General features: G+C 54.9%; 2 protein-coding genes across 4 annotated transcripts; both read left to right on the forward strand.

The window, feature by feature from the left end:
* The first annotated feature begins 3277 nt into the window (after positions 1 to 3277).
* Positions 3278 to 9992, forward strand: LOC119822340 (vascular endothelial growth factor A-like). Its single transcript, XM_038341468.2, has 3 exons — positions 3278 to 4142; positions 7049 to 7097; positions 9730 to 9992. The coding sequence occupies exons 1-3, from the start codon at positions 4077 to 4079 to the stop codon at positions 9990 to 9992; spliced, it is 378 nt and encodes a 125-aa protein (XP_038197396.1). The 5' UTR covers positions 3278 to 4076.
* A 633-nt stretch (positions 9993 to 10625) lies between these two features.
* LOC119822341 (vascular endothelial growth factor A-like) lies at positions 10626 to 17399 on the forward strand. 3 transcript variants are annotated; one of them, XM_038341469.2, is made up of 5 exons: positions 10626 to 10783; positions 11085 to 11114; positions 12804 to 12875; positions 14012 to 14143; positions 16209 to 17399. In XM_038341469.2, the coding sequence occupies exons 1-5, from the start codon at positions 10626 to 10628 to the stop codon at positions 16228 to 16230; spliced, it is 414 nt and encodes a 137-aa protein (XP_038197397.1). In that variant the 3' UTR covers positions 16231 to 17399. The 3 variants fall into 3 exon arrangements, with proteins under 3 accessions (XP_038197397.1, XP_038197398.1, XP_038197399.1); XM_038341470.2 differs by lacking the exon at positions 12804 to 12875; XM_038341471.2 differs by lacking the exons at positions 12804 to 12875; positions 14012 to 14143.
* Positions 17400 to 18336: the final 937 nt, after the last annotated feature.

The following is an 18336-nucleotide window of genomic DNA, read 5'->3' on the forward strand; positions in this document are numbered from 1 at the left end:
TTCCGTTTTGGGGGGTCCATTGTTTAAATAGTCTGATAGGTTGAGAAACACAAGTATCCCTTTAGAGTGTTTTCATTTCTGTCAGGCCCATTCTGTCTGGCGTCCCCTGTCCTGCAGAGCCCTGGGAGGGAAGATGGACAGAGTGACGTGTATTCTGGGAAGTGAGCCCCCAGGACGAGCAGGAGTGGTGGGACCCGGCACATGGCTTGTTCTCCCTGCCCCACTTTCCAGACATCCAGTTTTCACCAGGCGACAGTACGGACACATTTTCTAGGTCCTCAGCGGTGTACAGAGTGCATCGTTGTGAAAACTGCGGATAATGTGTAGCTCGTGCGGAATCCAGAGGCGACCCATCTGACTCAGCTTCAGGTTGTGTCTCTAAAATGCAGGGTGGAGGCGAGCGGCCCATCCCTACCCTGATACGGGTTACTGGGTTACTCAAAACCCTTCAGGCCAAGTTGCAATCTTAGCATGGCTTAGTGCTTTGGAAGGGAAATCTGCACCATCATCCTGGCTCCCTGGGCACAGGACCCTCGCTTGGGGAGCCGTATATGGTGGTGCCACATCTTGTTACATACAACCTGGCATGGATGGCTCAGGCTAGAAGGAGGCTAGAGCTGGGAAGAGATGGGTGGCCAACTTTCCTCACAGCCTCTGCATCTTCCTCCAGACCTCAGGATCCCATGCCGAGTCCTTCTCCTGTAGGCCCATGGCCTTTCCCAAGACTGTAGAGGTGTGGTTCTCAACCTTGCTGACGTGGCGACCCCTTAATACAGTTCCTCACGTGGTGCTGACCCCCAACTGTAAAATTATTTCTTTGCTACTTCACAACTGTATTTTTGCTGCTGTTATGAACTGATATGTGACCCAAAGGGATCACGGCCCACAGGTTGAGAACCGCTGCTGTAGAAGGTGGTCACAAGAGGGATGGAGGAGCCATTAGGAGCCCTCAGGGTCCAGACAGGGACTCCCCGACAAGGTATCCTTGGGATGGTAGAGGCAGACAGGCGAGACATTTGGTGGCCTCCCCTTCCTCTGCCTCTCAGCAGTGCGGGACGTGGATCAGCTGAGGACCCCCACGGGAGGTGCTGGGTCAGCAAACACTCCTAATGGAATGTCCCTGCTGTGAGAGGACCATCCAGTAGGTGCTCTCAGGACAGGAACAATGGCCAGAATGGGACGGGGGTGAGCAGGAGCTGGCTTCTCTCTCCATAGGAGCCCCATAACATTGCTCCATCAGAATTGGGGAGACCCAAGAAGTAACTTAGGATCCCATCAAACCTCAGTAGTGTGAGCAGAGGGATCAAGATGGTGATGCATCCTTTTTGGGGCCAACAGGGAGATTGCTGGGCTCCCATTCTCTGAGGCCCAGCAGGTCTGGATGAGGGTTGGGACTGGTTGGTCCCTCTCTTCCCACAGGTATCAGAGCCCCCTCTTGTTCCCAGGGGAGCCTGGGAACAGCTGGGCCAAAGCCCAACCAGGAATTTTTCCAGGCTGGTTCCTATATCCAAGGGTGGGGTGGGGGTGGGGGCTTCAGGGGAGCTCTTAAGGAAGACACAAGGAGTTGGAGAAGGGGACTTTGTGGAAAGGGAGGGGACAAAGCCAAGACAAGGGTGAATCTGTAAGCAGAGAAGAAGCCAAGGGTCCTAGAGAGAATGGGAGACACTGAGTACACCCCGGAATTCTATTCCTAAGCTGAACTGTGAGCCTGGGCTAGGATGGTAGAGTTTTACTTCCGCCCACATCCCTCCCTGGGCTGGTGGCAGTTCTGGGCAGCTGGCCTACCTATGCTCCTGAATGCTGGGATAGGTTTGAATCACCACGCAGGTCTGGCCTGCTTCCGCCCCCATCAACTCCCTGGCCTCAGTTCCTGGGCAACATCTCGGGGGTGGTGATCAGGAGGAACAAGGGCCTCTGTCTGCCCAGCTGCCTCTCCCTCTGGGCTTTGCCAGACTCTACAGTGCGTACGTGGGCTTCCACAGGTCCTCTTCCTCCCAGCCACTGACTAACCCCAGAACCGCTCAGCTTCCCATTCTCAGTGTTACAAATTCAGTGCCAAATTCTCTCCAGCGAAGCTTCCCAGAAGATCCCCATTCACCACAGGGAGCTAGCTCCTGATGTCTGCAGACCAGACAAGGGCTCATATAAGTATACCCCTTCTCCCCCTGTAAATAAACCTGAGATTTCTGCCTCGGAGGTCAAACAGGCAACTGTTTAAGGGGGTCAGAAACATGTGACTGTTTGGGAGTCAAAGAATGCCAGGCCGGCCTGGTGGTGGTGGCACACTCCTTTAATCCCAGCACTCAGGAAGCAGAGGCAGGAGGATGTCTGTGAGTTTGAGGCCAGCCTGGTCTACAAAGCGAGTTTCAGGACAGCCAGGGCTATACGGAGAAACCTTGTATAGAAAACAATAGCAACAACAATACAAAACAAACAAGCAAAAAGAATGCTGGGCTCAGGAGTCAACTCTCACCCTCTTCCCAAAACCTGCGAGGTTTGAGCCAGAGTTGGGGTGTGCATAATGTAGTCACTAGGGGGCGCTCGGCCACCACATGGAGATCGTGAACTTGGGCGAGCCAGTCTGCGTGAGGGAGGACGCGTGTGTCAATGTGTGTGCGTGCATATGTGTGTGTGTGTGTGTGGTGTATGTGAGGTGGGGGAGAAGGCCAGGGGTCACTCCGGGATTCCAACAAATCTGTGTCCCTCTCCTCACTCGTCCCTGCCAGCTCTCCGCCCTCCCCCCACCTTCTTCAATATTCCCAGGAAAGGGTATTGCTCTCAGACCCTGTCCGCATATAACCTCATTCTCCTGTCGCCTCTGATTCCCAACACCCAATGTGTCCAATGTGTCGCTGGGCCCAGTTTGAAGGGGTGCATGGATAATTTCCAGGCTGTGAACCCTGGTGGGGGTTTTAGCTTTCCACTTCTGCCTAGGGGATCCTGGGGGGCGGTGCCTGGCTCGGCCTGGCCTCGCCCCCGGGGCGGGTCTGGGGCGGGCATTTGGGGGCGGGGCCAGACCCCCTTTTTTTTCTACGGCTGTTAGCGGTGAGAGGCGCAGAGGCTTGGGGCAGCCGAGCTGCAGCGAGGCTTTGGCGCTGGGGGTGAGCTGAGCGGCGGCAGCGGAGCTCTGTCGCGAGACGCAGCGACAAGGCAGACTATTCAGCGGACTCACCAGCCAGGGAGTCTCTCTGCGCTGGGATTTGATATTCAAACCTCTTTTTTCTTAAACATTTTAAAAACTGTATTGTTTTACGCTTTAATTTATTTTTGCTTTCTATTCCCGTCTTAAATCGTGCCAACGGTTTGGGGAGGTTGCTCTTTCACTCCCTCAAATCACTTCGGATTTTGAAAATCAGCAGAGGAAAGAGGTAGCCAAGAGCTCCAGGGAGAAGTCGAGGAAGCGAGAGACCGGTCAGAGAGAGCGCGCTGACAAACGAGCAGAGAAGGACAGGGGCAAAGTGACTGACCTGCTTTTGGGGGTGACCGTCAGAGCGCGGCGTGAGCCCTCCCCCTTGGGATCTTGCATCGGACCAGTCGCGCTGACGGACAGACAGACAGACACCGCCCCCAGCCCCAGCGCCCACCTCCTCGCCGGCGGGCTGCCTACGGTGGACGCGGCGGCGAGCTGCGAGCAGGAACCGAAGCCCGCGCCCGGAGGCGGGGTGGAGGGGGTCGGGGCTCGCGGGATTGCACTGAAACTTTTCGTCCAACTTCTGGGTTATTCTCGCTCCGGAGTAGCCGTGGTCTGCGCCGGAGGAGGCAAACCGATCGGAGCTGGGAGAAGTGCTAGTTCGGGCCTGGAGAAGCCGGGGCCCGAGAAGAGAGAGGAGGAAGATAAGGAAGAGGCGAGGGGGCCGCAGTGGGCGCTCGGCTCGCGGGAGCCGGGCTCATGGACGGGTGAGGCGACCGTGTGCGCAGACAGTGCTCCAGCCGCGCGCGCGCCCCAGGCCCCGGCCCGGGCCTCGGTTCCAGAAGGGACAGGAGCCCGCCAAGGCGCGCAAGAGAGCGGGCTGCCTCGCAGTCCGAGCCGGAGAGGGAGCGCGAGCCGCGCCGGCCTCGGACGGGCCTCCGAAACCATGAACTTTCTGCTCTCTTGGGTGCACTGGACCCTGGCTTTACTGCTGTACCTCCACCATGCCAAGGTAAGCGATCGTGCCCGCCTGCTGTCGCCGGGCCGTAGCGAGCGCCTCTCCCGCTTGGGGACGTGCGTGCGTGCGAGCGCGCGCGTGGGGGCTTCGTGCCCCACGCGGGTCCTTGGACACCGGGCGCTAGGCGTCCCCCTCTGTCGTCGTACGTGGAGGGGGAGGGGGTGCGCTCTAGGTGGGAGGGCGCCAGGATAGTCTCGCCGCCCACGCGGGCCCTGCCCACCCACCAGAGTCACCGCACGTACGATCTGGGCCGAGCAGCCGAGGGCGGGAGCCAGAGGAGGAGGCCGAGGGGGCTGGGCTTGCGCTGTGGCTGGCGGCAGAAGTTTGCTCCGGGTCGTGGGTCCCCGGAGAACTGGAAGTCCGGGCAACGGGGGCGGGAGTCCGGAGCCCAGCGGGCATGCCTGGGGGTGCTCGGACCTTGGACCGGGGGAGGGCAGAGATCGTGGAGGGGGCAGGGCGCGAGCGACCGAGGGGGCTTTGCTGTCACTGCCGCTCGGGTCTCTTCGGCCCTTGCAGTGAGTTTGGGAAAAGTTTTAGGATGTATTGCTGCGGGGACCCTATCCCACTCCTCCAGCTTGTTGGGCCACCTGCGCTGCGCCACCCCCTCCCGTCCCCGCTCGCGTCCCGCGCGGTGCCCGCCCTCCCCCGCCCGGCCGGGCGCGCGCGGCGCAGAGCCGATTACATCAGCCCGGGCCTGGCCGGCCTCGTGTTCCCGGAGCCGCGGCTGCGGGAGCCTGGAGACCCGGGCGACCAGCGGCGCCCCTCCCCCTCACCGGTCCTCCGCAAGGAAGGTGACCTCTAGAGGTATCCCCAGCTCCGTGACCCGGAGAAACTCCCATACCCTTTCCTCCGTCCCTAACTTCTACCCGTGCCTTGCGCTAGGAAGAATTTCCTGACGCCCCTTCCCCATTTTCCCCATTTCCTGCCTGGTGCGTAGAGAAGCCCTTCCCACCCTTTCATATTTTCCTTTTCTTTGAGAAGACTCATAGAACCCTTCCTGGCCTCCGGGTCCAGGGAAAGGACGGTTCCTGTCAGACGTGGGGGTGCTGAGGCCCACCCTCAGGTTCTTTGTGGAAACGCTAACCTAAGTTTTGAGTTGGTGAAGGTGTGCTTCCCTCCCCAGAAGCTCTATCGAGCTGTTCTCCAGCCTTTATGGGGGTCAGTGAAGGGTAACTGACATCACCCCACTTTCCCCTTTTTGGAAAAATGGCGTGATATTTGCTATGACGGGCAGCCTGGAACTAGTCTTCCCCACACCTTTGGCAGGCTCTCCCGTCAGTATCTCACACACACTTTGCCCTGGCAAACCCGATGCTCAGAGAGCCGGGTGGTTTAACTCTGAACTCGCCCACCCAATTTGCTTACTAGGGGGTCCTTTTATGCTCTTTCCCGCTAATACCCGTTAGACCACTTGGAAAGGGGGCAGAAGGAAGGAGACAGGCAGGGGTCCCTGCCACCATCCAGAGTTCCTTAGACCCTGGCACAAAGGCCTTGGCTCTGGGCCTCCATGTGGGGAGGAGGGGCAGGAGTGCCTGGCCACAGTATGACCTTCAGAGGCCCCCAGAGAAGGGCACCTGGCCAGTCCATGCCCAGAACCTCCCCATCTGGGAGGGGGTTCAAAGTTTCTGTTCCTTTCTCCGTTGGGACTGAGAGAGAACTAAAGGAGATTGTCGGGAGGGTGTTGAGCAGGTAGTTGAGGGCCTGAGGAGCAGAACCCAGGGCTTGCCTGAGGTAGTTGCAGTGGGAGTCTGGCTCTTGAGAAAGGCCACCTCTGACCTTGGCCCTGGTGGCAAGGCTGAGGGCCCTGGAAGGGCTGCTATTTAGGCACTGTTGGTGGAGAAAGAGAGACAGACAAGGGTGGGAATCCTTCTCAGGGCAGTTGAAGGTCCAGGTTGATGTGGAGCATGTGACTGGGGGGTTGGTGGGAGCAGGAGGCTCCCCCCCAGGAAGGCCTAAGAGCCTTCACTCTCTTGCTCCTGTCAGGTTCACAGAGCCTTTTTGTTGACCTTTATGGCTTCTGGGGAGGGGAGAAAAGAGTTGTTGGGGATGAGGAAGGATGTGGGGCTCAGGCCTAGTGTGGGGCAAGAGACCCTTTGGGAGCTGGGCAGTTCTGAGGAGAAAGCTCCCATGGCTCCATGGGAGAAAGCTCCTATGGCTCTGTTTAGGTGAGAGGCTTGGGCATGTGGCTGGAGAGGAGTCTAGCCAGGCTTTGGAACTGTATTTAGGCTCCAGGCACACTGGGGTGGGAGGAAAATGGGACTCACTTCCTTAGGGTCCTCCTTGCTTGCCACCCCTTGAGCAACCTGTGGGTATGCTGAATATTCCCGAGGCCTGGGAAGGGTTTGGATGGGGGAGGGTGGTTGGTGCCCTTCGCTCCTCTACACCCCCTCCCTCCTCAACACCAGCTCTCCCTGGTATTTGTCATGTCAGCAGGAGAAGGTCACCATGTTGTTTTTCTCGCCCCTAGTCCTTCCTTCCTGCCCTAGTCCAAATTTGTCCTCCTATTTGACCTTAATACTCACCCATGGCTTTGGACCAGGGAATCAGGGGCAGTGAGAAAAAGGAGGGAGCAAGAATGGAGAGGTGCTAGGGGCCTGGACAGAGCAAGCTTCTGGTATTTTCCTCGTGCATTGCGAGCTCCCCAGCACCTGGTTAGCCTTTAACTTTCATGGGTTCAGACTTGAAGCAGTCCAGGGGTAGCAGGGTATGCTCACTCTGGACCTGCAGGGACCCCTGACTGTTCCCTGTTTGACTCAGAAGCTGTGGAGAAGCTGGAGGCTGGGGGTTGGGAAAGAGGCGAGAGGGGATCAAGGGATTCAGTGGCCTGGCCTTTGCGCTCCTGTGGCTGCTTCTGTCTGTCCCTGCCTCTGCTAATGCTTTTTACTTTGTTTTGTTCTCAGTGGTCCCAGGCTGCACCCACGACAGAAGGAGAGCAGAAAGCCCATGAAGGTGAGTCCCCATGCTCTTGGATGGGACCCCTCTCCTTGTCTCCATTGTGCGTGGATAAGCCCAGGTCCTCCTTTTCAGTCCTGGGGGTGGAGTGGAGCACAAGACTCTGAGGACTGTGAGTTTAGCTCTTGTGTTCCTTAAGGTGCCTTCTCTTTGGCTTTCTGCTAGAAACAGGACTTGTTGCTTTTTCTAGACACCCTTTCCAGTAAAATCTGATCTGGAAAGGTTGCCATGAGCACAGCTGAGGAAGGTGGTGGTCAGGGTTTCCAGATGTTCAGGGAGCTATCCCTTGTGTCCCTTACTCCCAGGGGAGGATGAATGCTTAGTGCCACTTCCTAGTCAGCCATAGCCCACCGTGGGGGCTGTGACCCTTCCTGTGTGAGCTGGAGGCAGTATGGGGGGTACCCTAATCGGATGCCCAAGCTCTGGGCTTGCCTTTCTCTGAGGATGGCAGCTTCCATAGACTGCCTTTGGGTGCTGTGAACTTCCCTGCAGGACCAGCAGAGGGCCGGCTGTAGCGCTCGGGCGCCCCGCCCCCCTGCCCAACCCCAAGTCCGCCTGCCTTTTGTTCCAGTGTGGTTTGGAGTACCGGGATCCTCCCATTTCTCTGGGGACGCCCTGGCTCTCCCAGCACTGAGTGTGGCCTCTGCTCCAGCCGGATGCCACTCCCCCAGTGTCCTTCCTCTGTGTAGGGAAGGCCCTGGGGTCTTCCTCTAGGCTAATTTCCCTGACCCAAATCCAGTGTAGCTGCTGGAGCCAGCCAAGGAGCGCTGGTGATGTCCAGCCGGTTTTGCCTCCTCCCCCAAGAGCTCTTTCTCTGGCCCAGGGCCTGGCTTTCTGCCACTCCCTGGCCCCAGCCACTGACAGGCCCCCACTTCCAAAGTGCTACCCACCCCTTTCTGCTTCCTAGTGGGCTCTGAGGTCTGGGAGAGGCAAGACAAATGGTCTTTGTTTGATGGAGAAAAGGTTGTCTGCTATAAATAAGGAAAACCACGAAAGCCTGATGCTGGAGTATATGTGTGCACACGTCCCGAGTAGCAGGACAGCGTCCCTTGGGGGCAGGGGCCAGGCTCCCATGGGTGCTGGCCAAGGCACCTCCACCTCCTCCTGGGGATCTTTAGAAAGAATTCCTTTTGCCTCCAGCCCCATCCCCATTCATTGTTCAGCTCACACCTTTCTGCTGCCTGCTCTTGTGTGGATCCCTCCTATCCTGGGCCACCTCTGTCCCAGCCAAGATGAAGGGTCAGTTTAAAAAAAATGCTGGGTTAGTTAGTCATCTTCCATATAGACTCTCCTTGAAAAGAATTTTTCAGATCTGATCTCATGAACTTTTGGGGGGGGGGTGTGGCTATGTTTTGTGTTAACTCTTTGGGGGTAGACAAGAATTCTGTGCTTATTTGTTCAGAGAGAAGATAGAGCCCTTGAGCAAGGCAGAGGGGTGGCAGTTAGGTGACCCCCATTCCTTTTCCTCTTAGACTTCGTCTTTACCTTTCTGGGAAAAAAAAAACACCACAACGACAACAAAAACTGCACAAGAGTGAAGGGAGGTTTGGCTGTGGCCCCAGGTTGAGGGTGGGGGTGTAGTCTCTGGAGAGCGCACTTAAAATGCCTTAGTGACATTCCAAACTTTGTTACCTGAAATGAGAAGCGAAGAGTTGTTTTCGGGGCTAGCAAAGAGAGACAGAACCCCACCTTTCGCGCTCACTGAAGTGTCTTTAGAGGTCAGGCCAACCTGCTTCTGCAGATAGCCCGCTGGAGGCCCGGAGACTGGAGGGATAGACCCAAGGTCACACTAGCGTTGGTCAGAGCCTGGGCCCTGTGTGGGCTTGTGTTCTTTCTTCTCTCACTTCAGGGGCAAGCTTCTGTCTGGCAGTGTTAGGGGTGTGACCAGAAGTGGCCAGCTGAGCCACCATTTGGTATCCCAAAGAAGTCCTGTGCTTCTCTAGTGCCAGCTCCCTTGGCCCTAAACTCCCTTCCTGCTCACCAGTACCTCAGGCTGCCCAGGAAATTGTCTCTCGATTGTCTTCCTCCAGCTCAGCTTCTAGAATTGCCTTGTACAGAGTCAGCTCCTGTTCTTTCCATGATGCAAACAGGTTGCCCTCTTGGGTGGGGCGCTTAGTGCTGGCAGGACCTGCGTGCTGTGCCTGCCCATTGCCACCTGCTGAAGTCTGGGGAGGTGGGACTGGCAGGTGTAAGGTGGCTCTTCAAGCATCTGTGTTTGCACATATTGTAAGGCTTTGCAGTCATAGCCTGTTCTAACCGCTTCTTACCAGCAGTGTGGCCTTTGGGACAGATTGTGGCGATTCTCTGGGCCTCTAGGTCCCCATTTATAAACTAGGGTCCTGGTAGTACTTAGCAGTAATGTGCGGAAGAGTGTGTGCTGTATATGCGTGGTTTACTGTGGGGTCCAGCATATGCTTGGTGTCAAAGCTGGCCCAGACACTCGCCCTGCTATGACAATGAGGAAGAGAGTCAGATATGGCCACCTCCCCTGGACCTGAACCTGGAAATGAGGGAGATGCTTCGGTCAGACTTTTAGAAGAACTTCGCTGATGTGGAAGCTGGGTGGGATAGAGGCTGACCGCCTTCGTGTTAGCTCCCCGCTGACTCGTGTATCGACCCTCCCACGCAGTGGTGAAGTTCATGGACGTCTACCAGCGCAGCTATTGCCGTCCAATCGAGACCCTGGTGGACATCTTCCAGGAGTACCCCGATGAGATAGAGTATATCTTCAAGCCGTCCTGTGTGCCCCTCATGAGGTGTGGGGGCTGCTGCAACGATGAGGCCCTGGAATGTGTGCCCACCTCGGAGAGCAACATCACCATGCAGGTAGGCGCCTGTGACATAGGGGGCAGGGAGCGTAGAAGGGTAGGGTGGTACAAGGATGGGCATTAGAAGGTTGTCTGGGCCTCTGCCTGGGAAACTCTGATAGGAGAAACTAAATTGGGCTTCAGAGTGAGGAGATGAGGTTGGGATTCATTTCTACCATGGGAAAGAAGATGCCTGCATTTCTTCACTTCCCTCAACGGTTTGACCATCTCTGCTTTGATGACCTTTGCTCCCTCTGGCTCCACTGGGGCTGATGACAGCAAGTGCCCTTCTCCTTCTCTGGGGGAGCAGCCCCAAAGCTTTCCCTGCTGGAGGGCTCCATTTGGGAACTGGATGGAACTGCAGAGTTAAAAACCAGTCTTGGGGTGCTTTGTAATAATGGGTAGATCTGGGCCCAGACGGGGTGGAGAGTGGGAGGGAGTTGAGTGACAGGGGGTGGGTAGCTCTTAGGTAGCTTTTAGGGGTCAGGGTGAAGCTCGGGAGGGGATGAAGGAGGGGAAGGGATGGGGATGGTGAGAATCCAGGACCTGAATTCCCAGCCTGGCCAACCCTTGCAGCTACGTCTGCCCTCAAGAGCAGGTGCTTCTTAAGGCCAGCAGGATTGGGGGAGTTGGGGTGGCCCAAGGCTCTTTTCTGTTAGAGCCCTGGTCCCCCTACCTCCACCACCTATCCCTGCTCAATAGAACCCCTGGGTGCTGAATGGCAGGAGCCCCGGGGTGTCCCATATGGGTATGGCTGGCTGGGTCACTAACCTCTGTGATCTGCTCCCTCCCTCTGCAGATCATGCGGATCAAACCTCACCAAAGCCAGCACATAGGAGAGATGAGCTTCCTACAGCATAGCAGATGTGAATGCAGGTGAGGACAGAGCGGAGCATGCTACACTCCTTGGCTCACGTCTGCCTTCTAACCACTGTGTGACCTTGGGCATTTGACCTCAGTGTGCTCACCTCACGTGTGTTCCCCGCATCTAGAAAACGGGCACAACGATTCAGTGTACCACACCACAACTTTGTTATTCTGCGTAAAGATTAAGATAGTGTTGCTAAATCATCAACATCGTGTTATCATCAAGCTGATGCCATTATCACCCCTGTTGTTATCGTCATCTTAATTCCTCTGTATTTTGTTTTTTTTTCCCTTTCTCTACCCATTACAGACCAAAGAAAGACAGAACAAAGCTAGAAAAGTAAGTGGCCACATGTTAACACTTTTTTCCAGTTGTCTTGGTCTGGGGCTTTCGGCTTCCTCTCTCGGGTGCTCTGATGGCCTCAGTGGGTTGGGGCATCGAATGGGTGGTGCTCCGGTGACAATGGGGTGGAGCCAGCTTCAGGCTGTGGCTCTAGGATGGTGATGAAATCCAAGCTGGAGTCTGTTGTTTCTTCTGAAGAAGATGCTGCCCCCCGCCCCACCCCCACCCCGAGGGCTCAGGTCCCTTCTGGCTGGCACTCGCTGTTTCAGTGTGAGTGTGGAGGGGTGCTGTGGACGCTGGCACCCCCAGCAGAGTGAAGGAGAGGGAGATGGTACCAGAAGGCAGTTTCTCTGTATCGGAGGATGTGGCCTTGTTTGGTGGTGACTGTGACCGTCCAGGTTTCTTAGGGTCCCAGGAGATTTCTTGGTGTGAGTATGCTATCTGTAAGAGAAGGGCAGGTAGCAGACTCAGCCCCCTTAGCGGGGTAGAAAAAGTGGCATGGTGGCCATTTTCTGAGATTTCCAGTTGCTTGTTGTGTAAGGTCAGGTCAGGACGAGGTGGGGGCTGACATTGCTGGGGAAGTGAACTTGCAGGGAAGGAGCTACTGAGAGAGAGCACCCATACCCTCTCCCCTCCCCTACACCCCTTCCCATCTGCCCTACACTTCGGGGACTCTGCCTAAGTCCCCAGATTCCAGGACGACTGTGTCTGCCAGGAGTTTGGGGGGGGGGGCATGCTCCAGGCGAGTATCCCTGTGCAGAGAGCTTTCTCCTTCCATCCTTCCAGTGCTTTCTCCCAAGCAGGACAGCCTTGCCCTCTCCCCAGGTCCCTTTCTGTCTCTCTCTGCCTGTGATAGACAGACTGCCATGTCTTCTCTGGGGCCTGGCAGGCCTAGAGAGTGCTACTTCCCTGGAGGGTGGCAGGCTGTAGCCTGTCCCTCTCAGCTATTCGCTAGATGTCTGCTTTGCCCACAGGAAGAGCGATAGGGTTTGGAAGAGGGTCTAGTGGCAGGCTTTGACAAGCTGGGGAGAAGAGTCTCCGCCAAGTGTCCTGGTCCCCTGGTCACACACACATGCTCCACTCCCCTTCACTCCTGGCCCCTCTGTCAATGCAGCCCCATCTTCATCCTACGCGCCCCCATGTCCTACCCTGGCTTTTGTGCCATCTCCCAAGGGCACTGAGGCAGGACCCCCAGAGGGACACCTGCTATCACACTTAGAGACGAAGGCAGAAGTTTCTTGAGGTGCGGCTCACTCCCAATCATCTGTAAGGTTTCGAAACACACTGTCTCCTTAAAGTCTGGCTTAGACCTTCGTAGAACCTCCTGACCTTCAGGGTCTAACTGTATTTATTGGCTTGCTGGGCAAAGATCTTGCCCCTGAGTCTTTGCACCCTGCCTGGGACCAGGGGCCACATGAACTAGATGCTAGGCCTTGCACAGTCTCCACTGCCCACCTAAAGCCCTGTCTGGGGCTAGGGTTGCCACCCTACAGTGGGCAGAGTGAGGAGAAGGATGTATGTTGTCCCAGCACCCCCCATGCCTGTGGTCCTTCCTGGAGTCTGCTCCAGTAAGTGACTAGGGCAGCTTTGGGCCCCCTGCTCTTGCCTCTGTCTTCTTCATTGCGCCTCTGTTCTTCTCTTCCCTTTCGTTCTCTTCCTGTCTGTTTCTATTTTTATATTTTCCAGAAAATCAGTTCGAGGAAAGGGAAAGGGTCAAAAACGAAAGCGCAAGAAATCCCGGTTTAAATCCTGGAGCGTGTACGTTGGTGCCGCTGCTGCCTAATTCCTTGGAGCCTTCCTGGCCTCCAGACAATCGCCTGCAGTTCCCCTAACCCTGCCTCCCCTCCCCGACTCCCCTCTGGCTCTTGCCCTACCCTCCTGCTGGCCTCAGTGTCTCTCTCTCTCACTCACTCCACTAATGGCACCAACGGGTAGACTTGGTGGTGGCATTGCTGGACCAGGGTTGGGACGGGGTGGGTGGGTCTGGTGCACTTAGGGAGGGGACTCTGGCTTGGCTGGGCACCGACTTTCTCTCACCCACTGGGCATTGGTGGTGGGGCCATTGTTGCCATGGGTGCTGGGCACTGGAGCCCTCATCCAACTGGTTTCCACTGCTCTAGGCTTCTGTCTGGAGGATAAGGGTTGTGTGGAGGGTGGATATGGTGTGAGTTAGAGGGTATGGTAGTTGGGAAGTGGTTGACGGTGGCCTCAAGATGAACCTGAATGGGCCAGGTACTGTGTGGCAGCCCCTTGTCTTCGGTCGGAAGTGCTCTGACTCCTGGACTTGAGGCTCCAGGAGGGGACAGCCCTCTATTCCAGTCCAATCGAGATCACCCACAGAGGCCTACAGAGGTCTTCAAGGGTGGCCACTTCCTCTGGTTTGCAAGTTGTGCTGCTTCTGGAGGCCTCGCTGGTGGGCAGTGCCTCTGGACCTAGCTTGCCTTCTGCTGGCCTTCCCCCTTGGAAGAGGGTCTGGGCAGAGGTCCTTTTCCAGGGAGAAGGTGCCTTTGGTGCTCTCATGAGTCACCCATCACTGTCCCCAGCAGGTAAAGAGTCAAGATGTGTTTTGGGAACCACAGCAGTCAGGGCCCTGTGGCCTGAGAGAGGCCATGTCTTGGTGGGGTGCAGCATTGCTCCTTATGGAAGCCTTCTCCCTGCACTCTGCCCGCCTGTGCCCTCCTCTTCCTGTAGGCAGGTGTCCTGCCAGTGCCGCGTCTCTCTGCTACTCTCTCTGTCTTCTGCTGGAGCGCTCAGATCTTTCTAGGATGCGGAAAGGGCCTAGGAGCCATCGAGCTGGGTGGGGAAGCGTTGCGGACGTGCTAGGGGGCGTTGCATGGGTTCTCTCTCCCTGCTGATGCTCTAGCTTAGATGTCTTTCCTTTTGCCTTTTTGCAGTCACTGTGAGCCTTGCTCAGAGCGGAGAAAGCATTTGTTTGTCCAAGATCCGCAGACGTGTAAATGTTCCTGCAAAAACACAGACTCGCGTTGCAAGGCGAGGCAGCTTGAGTTAAACGAACGTACTTGCAGGTTGGTTTCCAGAGGGCGAGCAAGAGAGTCAGAGAGGGGCATCACAGATACGGGAGAGAGAGAGAGAGAAAGAGAGGCAGAGAGAGCACGCTTGTGAGGGGCCAGCTGCTTGCTGCTCAGCTTCTAGCTGCCTGTGTGGTGATTGCTGCCTTCTCTGCTCCTGAGGCTGTGGGGCCTCGGGCTCCTGTCTGGCCTGGCAGGCCTGCTCTGAGATGGGCCTGATTGCCTGAGTGGGTAGGCTGCTGTGGCTTTAATGTGATGGTGTGGACCCGAGCTGTGTGTTGTGTCCTTCGGTCCTGCTGCTTGTGGAGGCTGTTGGTGCTACTGTTGTTAATTCTACCTTTGGTGCTAATGCTGAAATCTGAAAGAAAGTCCTTCTAGGTATGGAATGTCTATAACAGTGTTCTCTGGCTGCACCTCTGCCCCGAGAGCCTGTACATCTGGGTCTCTCACACTTGGGTTTTTTTTTTTCTTGGGCTTGGAGTCTTATCTCCTGCTGTCTGTGTCCCCTTCAGACTGTGGCTTCTTGAAGACAGGCTGTCCCCCTCAGAGTAGGAGGGTTGAGGGCTGGCCGTGTCCACCTCAGGCTGGGCTTTCCTGAGAGTGGGCCTCTGCTGTTGGCTTTGGTTGGGAAATTCTCCCTGCATGCATCCGAGGACACTAGATAACTTACTTAGTTCTGCACCAGTTATGGCCAAGAGTGACAATCCTGAGCAGCTCACACATTTCCAAATGCTTCCAGGGTGGTTGCAGGAAAGAGCTAGGCTCCCTCCCCTGACGTGACTGGGAGCACCTTAAGTCTGGGCCTGCTTCCTAACCCTTTGGGATACCTAGATGTCTGTTCTTCTGTCCTTTGCCTTGTGGACCAAGGAAATGTCAGGCTTATGAGTGAATATTGTATATGACCACATTCAGCGGGGGGAGGTCCAGAGCACAGGGCTGTAACTAGCAGCTTATAGTCTTGATGTCCAGACAGGCGTTTATATCAGCGTGGCCTGCCCTGGGGATGGCTATCATCTGGGGAAGCAGGGCTTTTAAAGGGATGGTCCAGATAGGGCCAGGCTCCCAAGTAGTCCAAAGGTTCTTTGGTGTGTGCCCCCTTCCCTGCCTGCATCCTTGTGTCTTGTGGATGCTCAAAAGACAGCCGGGAAGTGGCCTTGGCTGTCGTGGAGCTGTGCCTGCCGCGCACTGTGGGAACACTGTGTTAGGACTGTGGTAGGGACTCTTCCAAACCTAGGGCTGGGTGACGGGGCTCAGTTCCCCGGAGGGTTTTAAGGAGGATAAAGACCTTGGTGTTGTAGGGTTTCTGGAATGAGCTGGTAGCTAATCGAAGTTACCTGACTTCCAGAGACCCAACCCAGTCTACTACTGCCTGTGTCTGGGGGCAGAACCCATATTCTCAGGCTGTCCTCAGAGCACCCAACCAGGGGCAGGAGCATGAAGAGAAACCCTCTCTGCTTCAATAGGAGGAGCAAAGCCACTGAGTTGTCTGACCCCAGTGTAAGTTAGACCTGTGATAAAAGACAGGTGACCCCCGTGCCTGGGCTGCGGCTACCAGGCAGCTCAAGATGGAAGCTCAGGCCGAGAGAGGTGTGGGGAGCATATCTTCCTGGACCTCCAGGACTTGTCCTCCCTTGGGCAGACATCCCCCCTCCTCCGAGTGCTGCTCTGTCATTGGCCTAGCTCAAGGTCTTTTTCCTGTCCACTGTCTCCTCTTCTAAACCCGCCTTAGAGCCAGAATGGACAGCCCTTCTGCAGGACCCTCTCCCAGCTACTATCTAACCCTGTCACCATCTGCTGCGGAATGTCACATGGGGCTGGGCTGTCCCTTCATTGCTCATGTGTTGCTTTGCGAGTATTTCCATGTCTGTCTTGTCCTCCGTAGGTCGCCATCTTTAGAAGGCAGGGCTGGGTCTCTCTCTCTCTCCACCGGGACTCTGTCTCACCTGCACCTTGGGGAACTCTGCTCCTGTAGTGCCAGCCTACAGGGACCCAGGAGGGTGTTTGCCTCATTGCCAGGCTCCTGTGACCCTAACCCCCTGCCTCTTTTTGCCGCTCCCTGCAGATGTGACAAGCCAAGGCGGTGAGCCAGGCTGCAGGAAGGAGCCTCCCTCAGGGTTTCGGGAACCAGCCCTCTCACCATGTCACCACCACACCGTCATCGTCACCATCGACAGAACAGTCCTTACTCCAGAAAGCCTGACATGAAGGAAGAGGCGACTCTTCGAGGAGCACTTTGGGTCCGGAGGGCGAGACTCCGGCAGAAGCATTCCGGGCAGGTGACCAAGCATGGTCCCTCGTGGGACTGGATTCGACATTCTCTTTTACTTGCTGCTACATCACCAAGCCCGGAAGATTAGGGAGTTTTATTTCTGGGATTCCTGTAGACACACCCACCCACATACACACACATATATATATATATATATTATATATATAAATAAATATATATGTTTTATATATATAAAATATATATATTCTTTTTTTTAAATTAACTTTGCTAATGTTATTGGTGTCTTCACTGGATGTGTTTGACTGCTGTGGACTTGAGCTGGGAGGAGAATGTGCCTCCTCGGATCCTGATAGGGGAGACAATAGGATGAAAGACTCCGGTGTGGTCTTTCTCAGAGAGGCCGAAGTCCTTTTGCGTGCCAGGGCACGGGGGCACACTGGCTAACTTCCAGAAACACGACAAACCCATCCCTGGCCCCGAGTCAAGAGGACAGAAAGATGGCAGATAAAGACACAAAGACGCTGGTTCCAACAGGAGTTCGGGGAGCTTCAGGATATGGCCTGCTTTGTGGATCGCCACTAAATGCTGCAAGAGCATCCTGCCCCTCTGGGCACTGCCTGGAAGAATCAGGAGCCTGGCCAGCCTTCAGCTCTCTCGTCCACTTCCGAGGTGCCCAGGAGGCCTCCCACAGGTGTCCTGACAAAGAGAAAACAGTCGGTGGAAGAAGAGGCCTTGGCGAGGCTCCTCCTCCTGGAAACCCACCTCTCCCTTCCCCACTTCCTGGGTGCGGCTCAGGGGAACCTTGTGTGCTCAGACCATTGAAACCACTAGTTCTGTCCCCAGGAGACCTGGCCGAGTGTGAGTGGCTAACCCTCCCCCATCCCACCCCTTCCCGAGGCACAGAGCAGTGGGGCAGGACCCGCAAGCCCCTCACGGAGGCAGAGGAAAGAGAAAGTGTTTTATATATGGTACTTATTTAATAGCCCTTTTTAATTAGAAATTAAAACAGTTAATTTAATTAAAGAGTAGGGTTTTTTTTCAGTATTCTTGGTTAATATTTAATTTCAACTATTTATGAGATGTATCTCTCGCTCTCTCTTATTTGTACTGTTCCGATTTTATTTTTGTTCTTGTTTTTTTGTTTTTTGGTGTGTGTATATGTGTGTGCGAGCATGAGTGCGTGCGTGCGTGCGTGCGTGCGTGTGTGTGTGTGTGTGTGTGTGTGTGTGTGTGAAATCTGTGTTTCCAATCTCTCTCTCCCGGATCGGTGACAGTCACTAGCTTGTCCTGAGAAGATATTTAATTTTGCTAACACTCAGCTCTGCCCTTCCCTTGTCCCCTCCACACATTCCTTTGAAATAAGGTTTCAATATACATTTACATACTATATATATATTTGGTAACTTGTGTTTGTATATAAATATATATATATATATGTTTATGTATATATGTGATTCTGATAAAATAGACATTGCTATTCTGGTTTTTATATGTAAAAACAAAACAAAAAATAGAGAATTCTACATACTAAATCTCTCTCCTTTTTTAATTTTAATATTTGTTATCATTTATTTATTGGTGCTACTGTTTATCCGTAATAATTGTGGGGGAAAAGATATTAACATCACGTCTTTGTCTCTAGTGCAGTTTTCCGAGATATTCCGTAGTACATATTTATTTTTAAACAGCAACAAAGAAATACAGATATATCTTAAAAAAACATTTTGTATTAAAGAATTGAATTCTGATCTCAAAGCTCTCCTTGGTCTCTCCTTCTCTGGGTCCTTCTGTCCCACTCTCCCTCCTTTGGGGAACATGGTGTTTGTCTTAGGTATGGGAAAATGGTCCCTGGGGTGTAGTGTATGGGTAACCCATCTATTCCTGGCTCAGTACGAAGAGTGTGTGCTCTGAGGATGGGTGGAGGTAGATGGCCCTTAGCAAGCAGTCCTCACGCTATGCA

Source organism: Arvicola amphibius, chromosome 9 (genome assembly GCF_903992535.2).
Source record: "Arvicola amphibius chromosome 9, mArvAmp1.2, whole genome shotgun sequence".
Taxonomy (NCBI): domain Eukaryota; kingdom Metazoa; phylum Chordata; class Mammalia; order Rodentia; family Cricetidae; genus Arvicola; species Arvicola amphibius.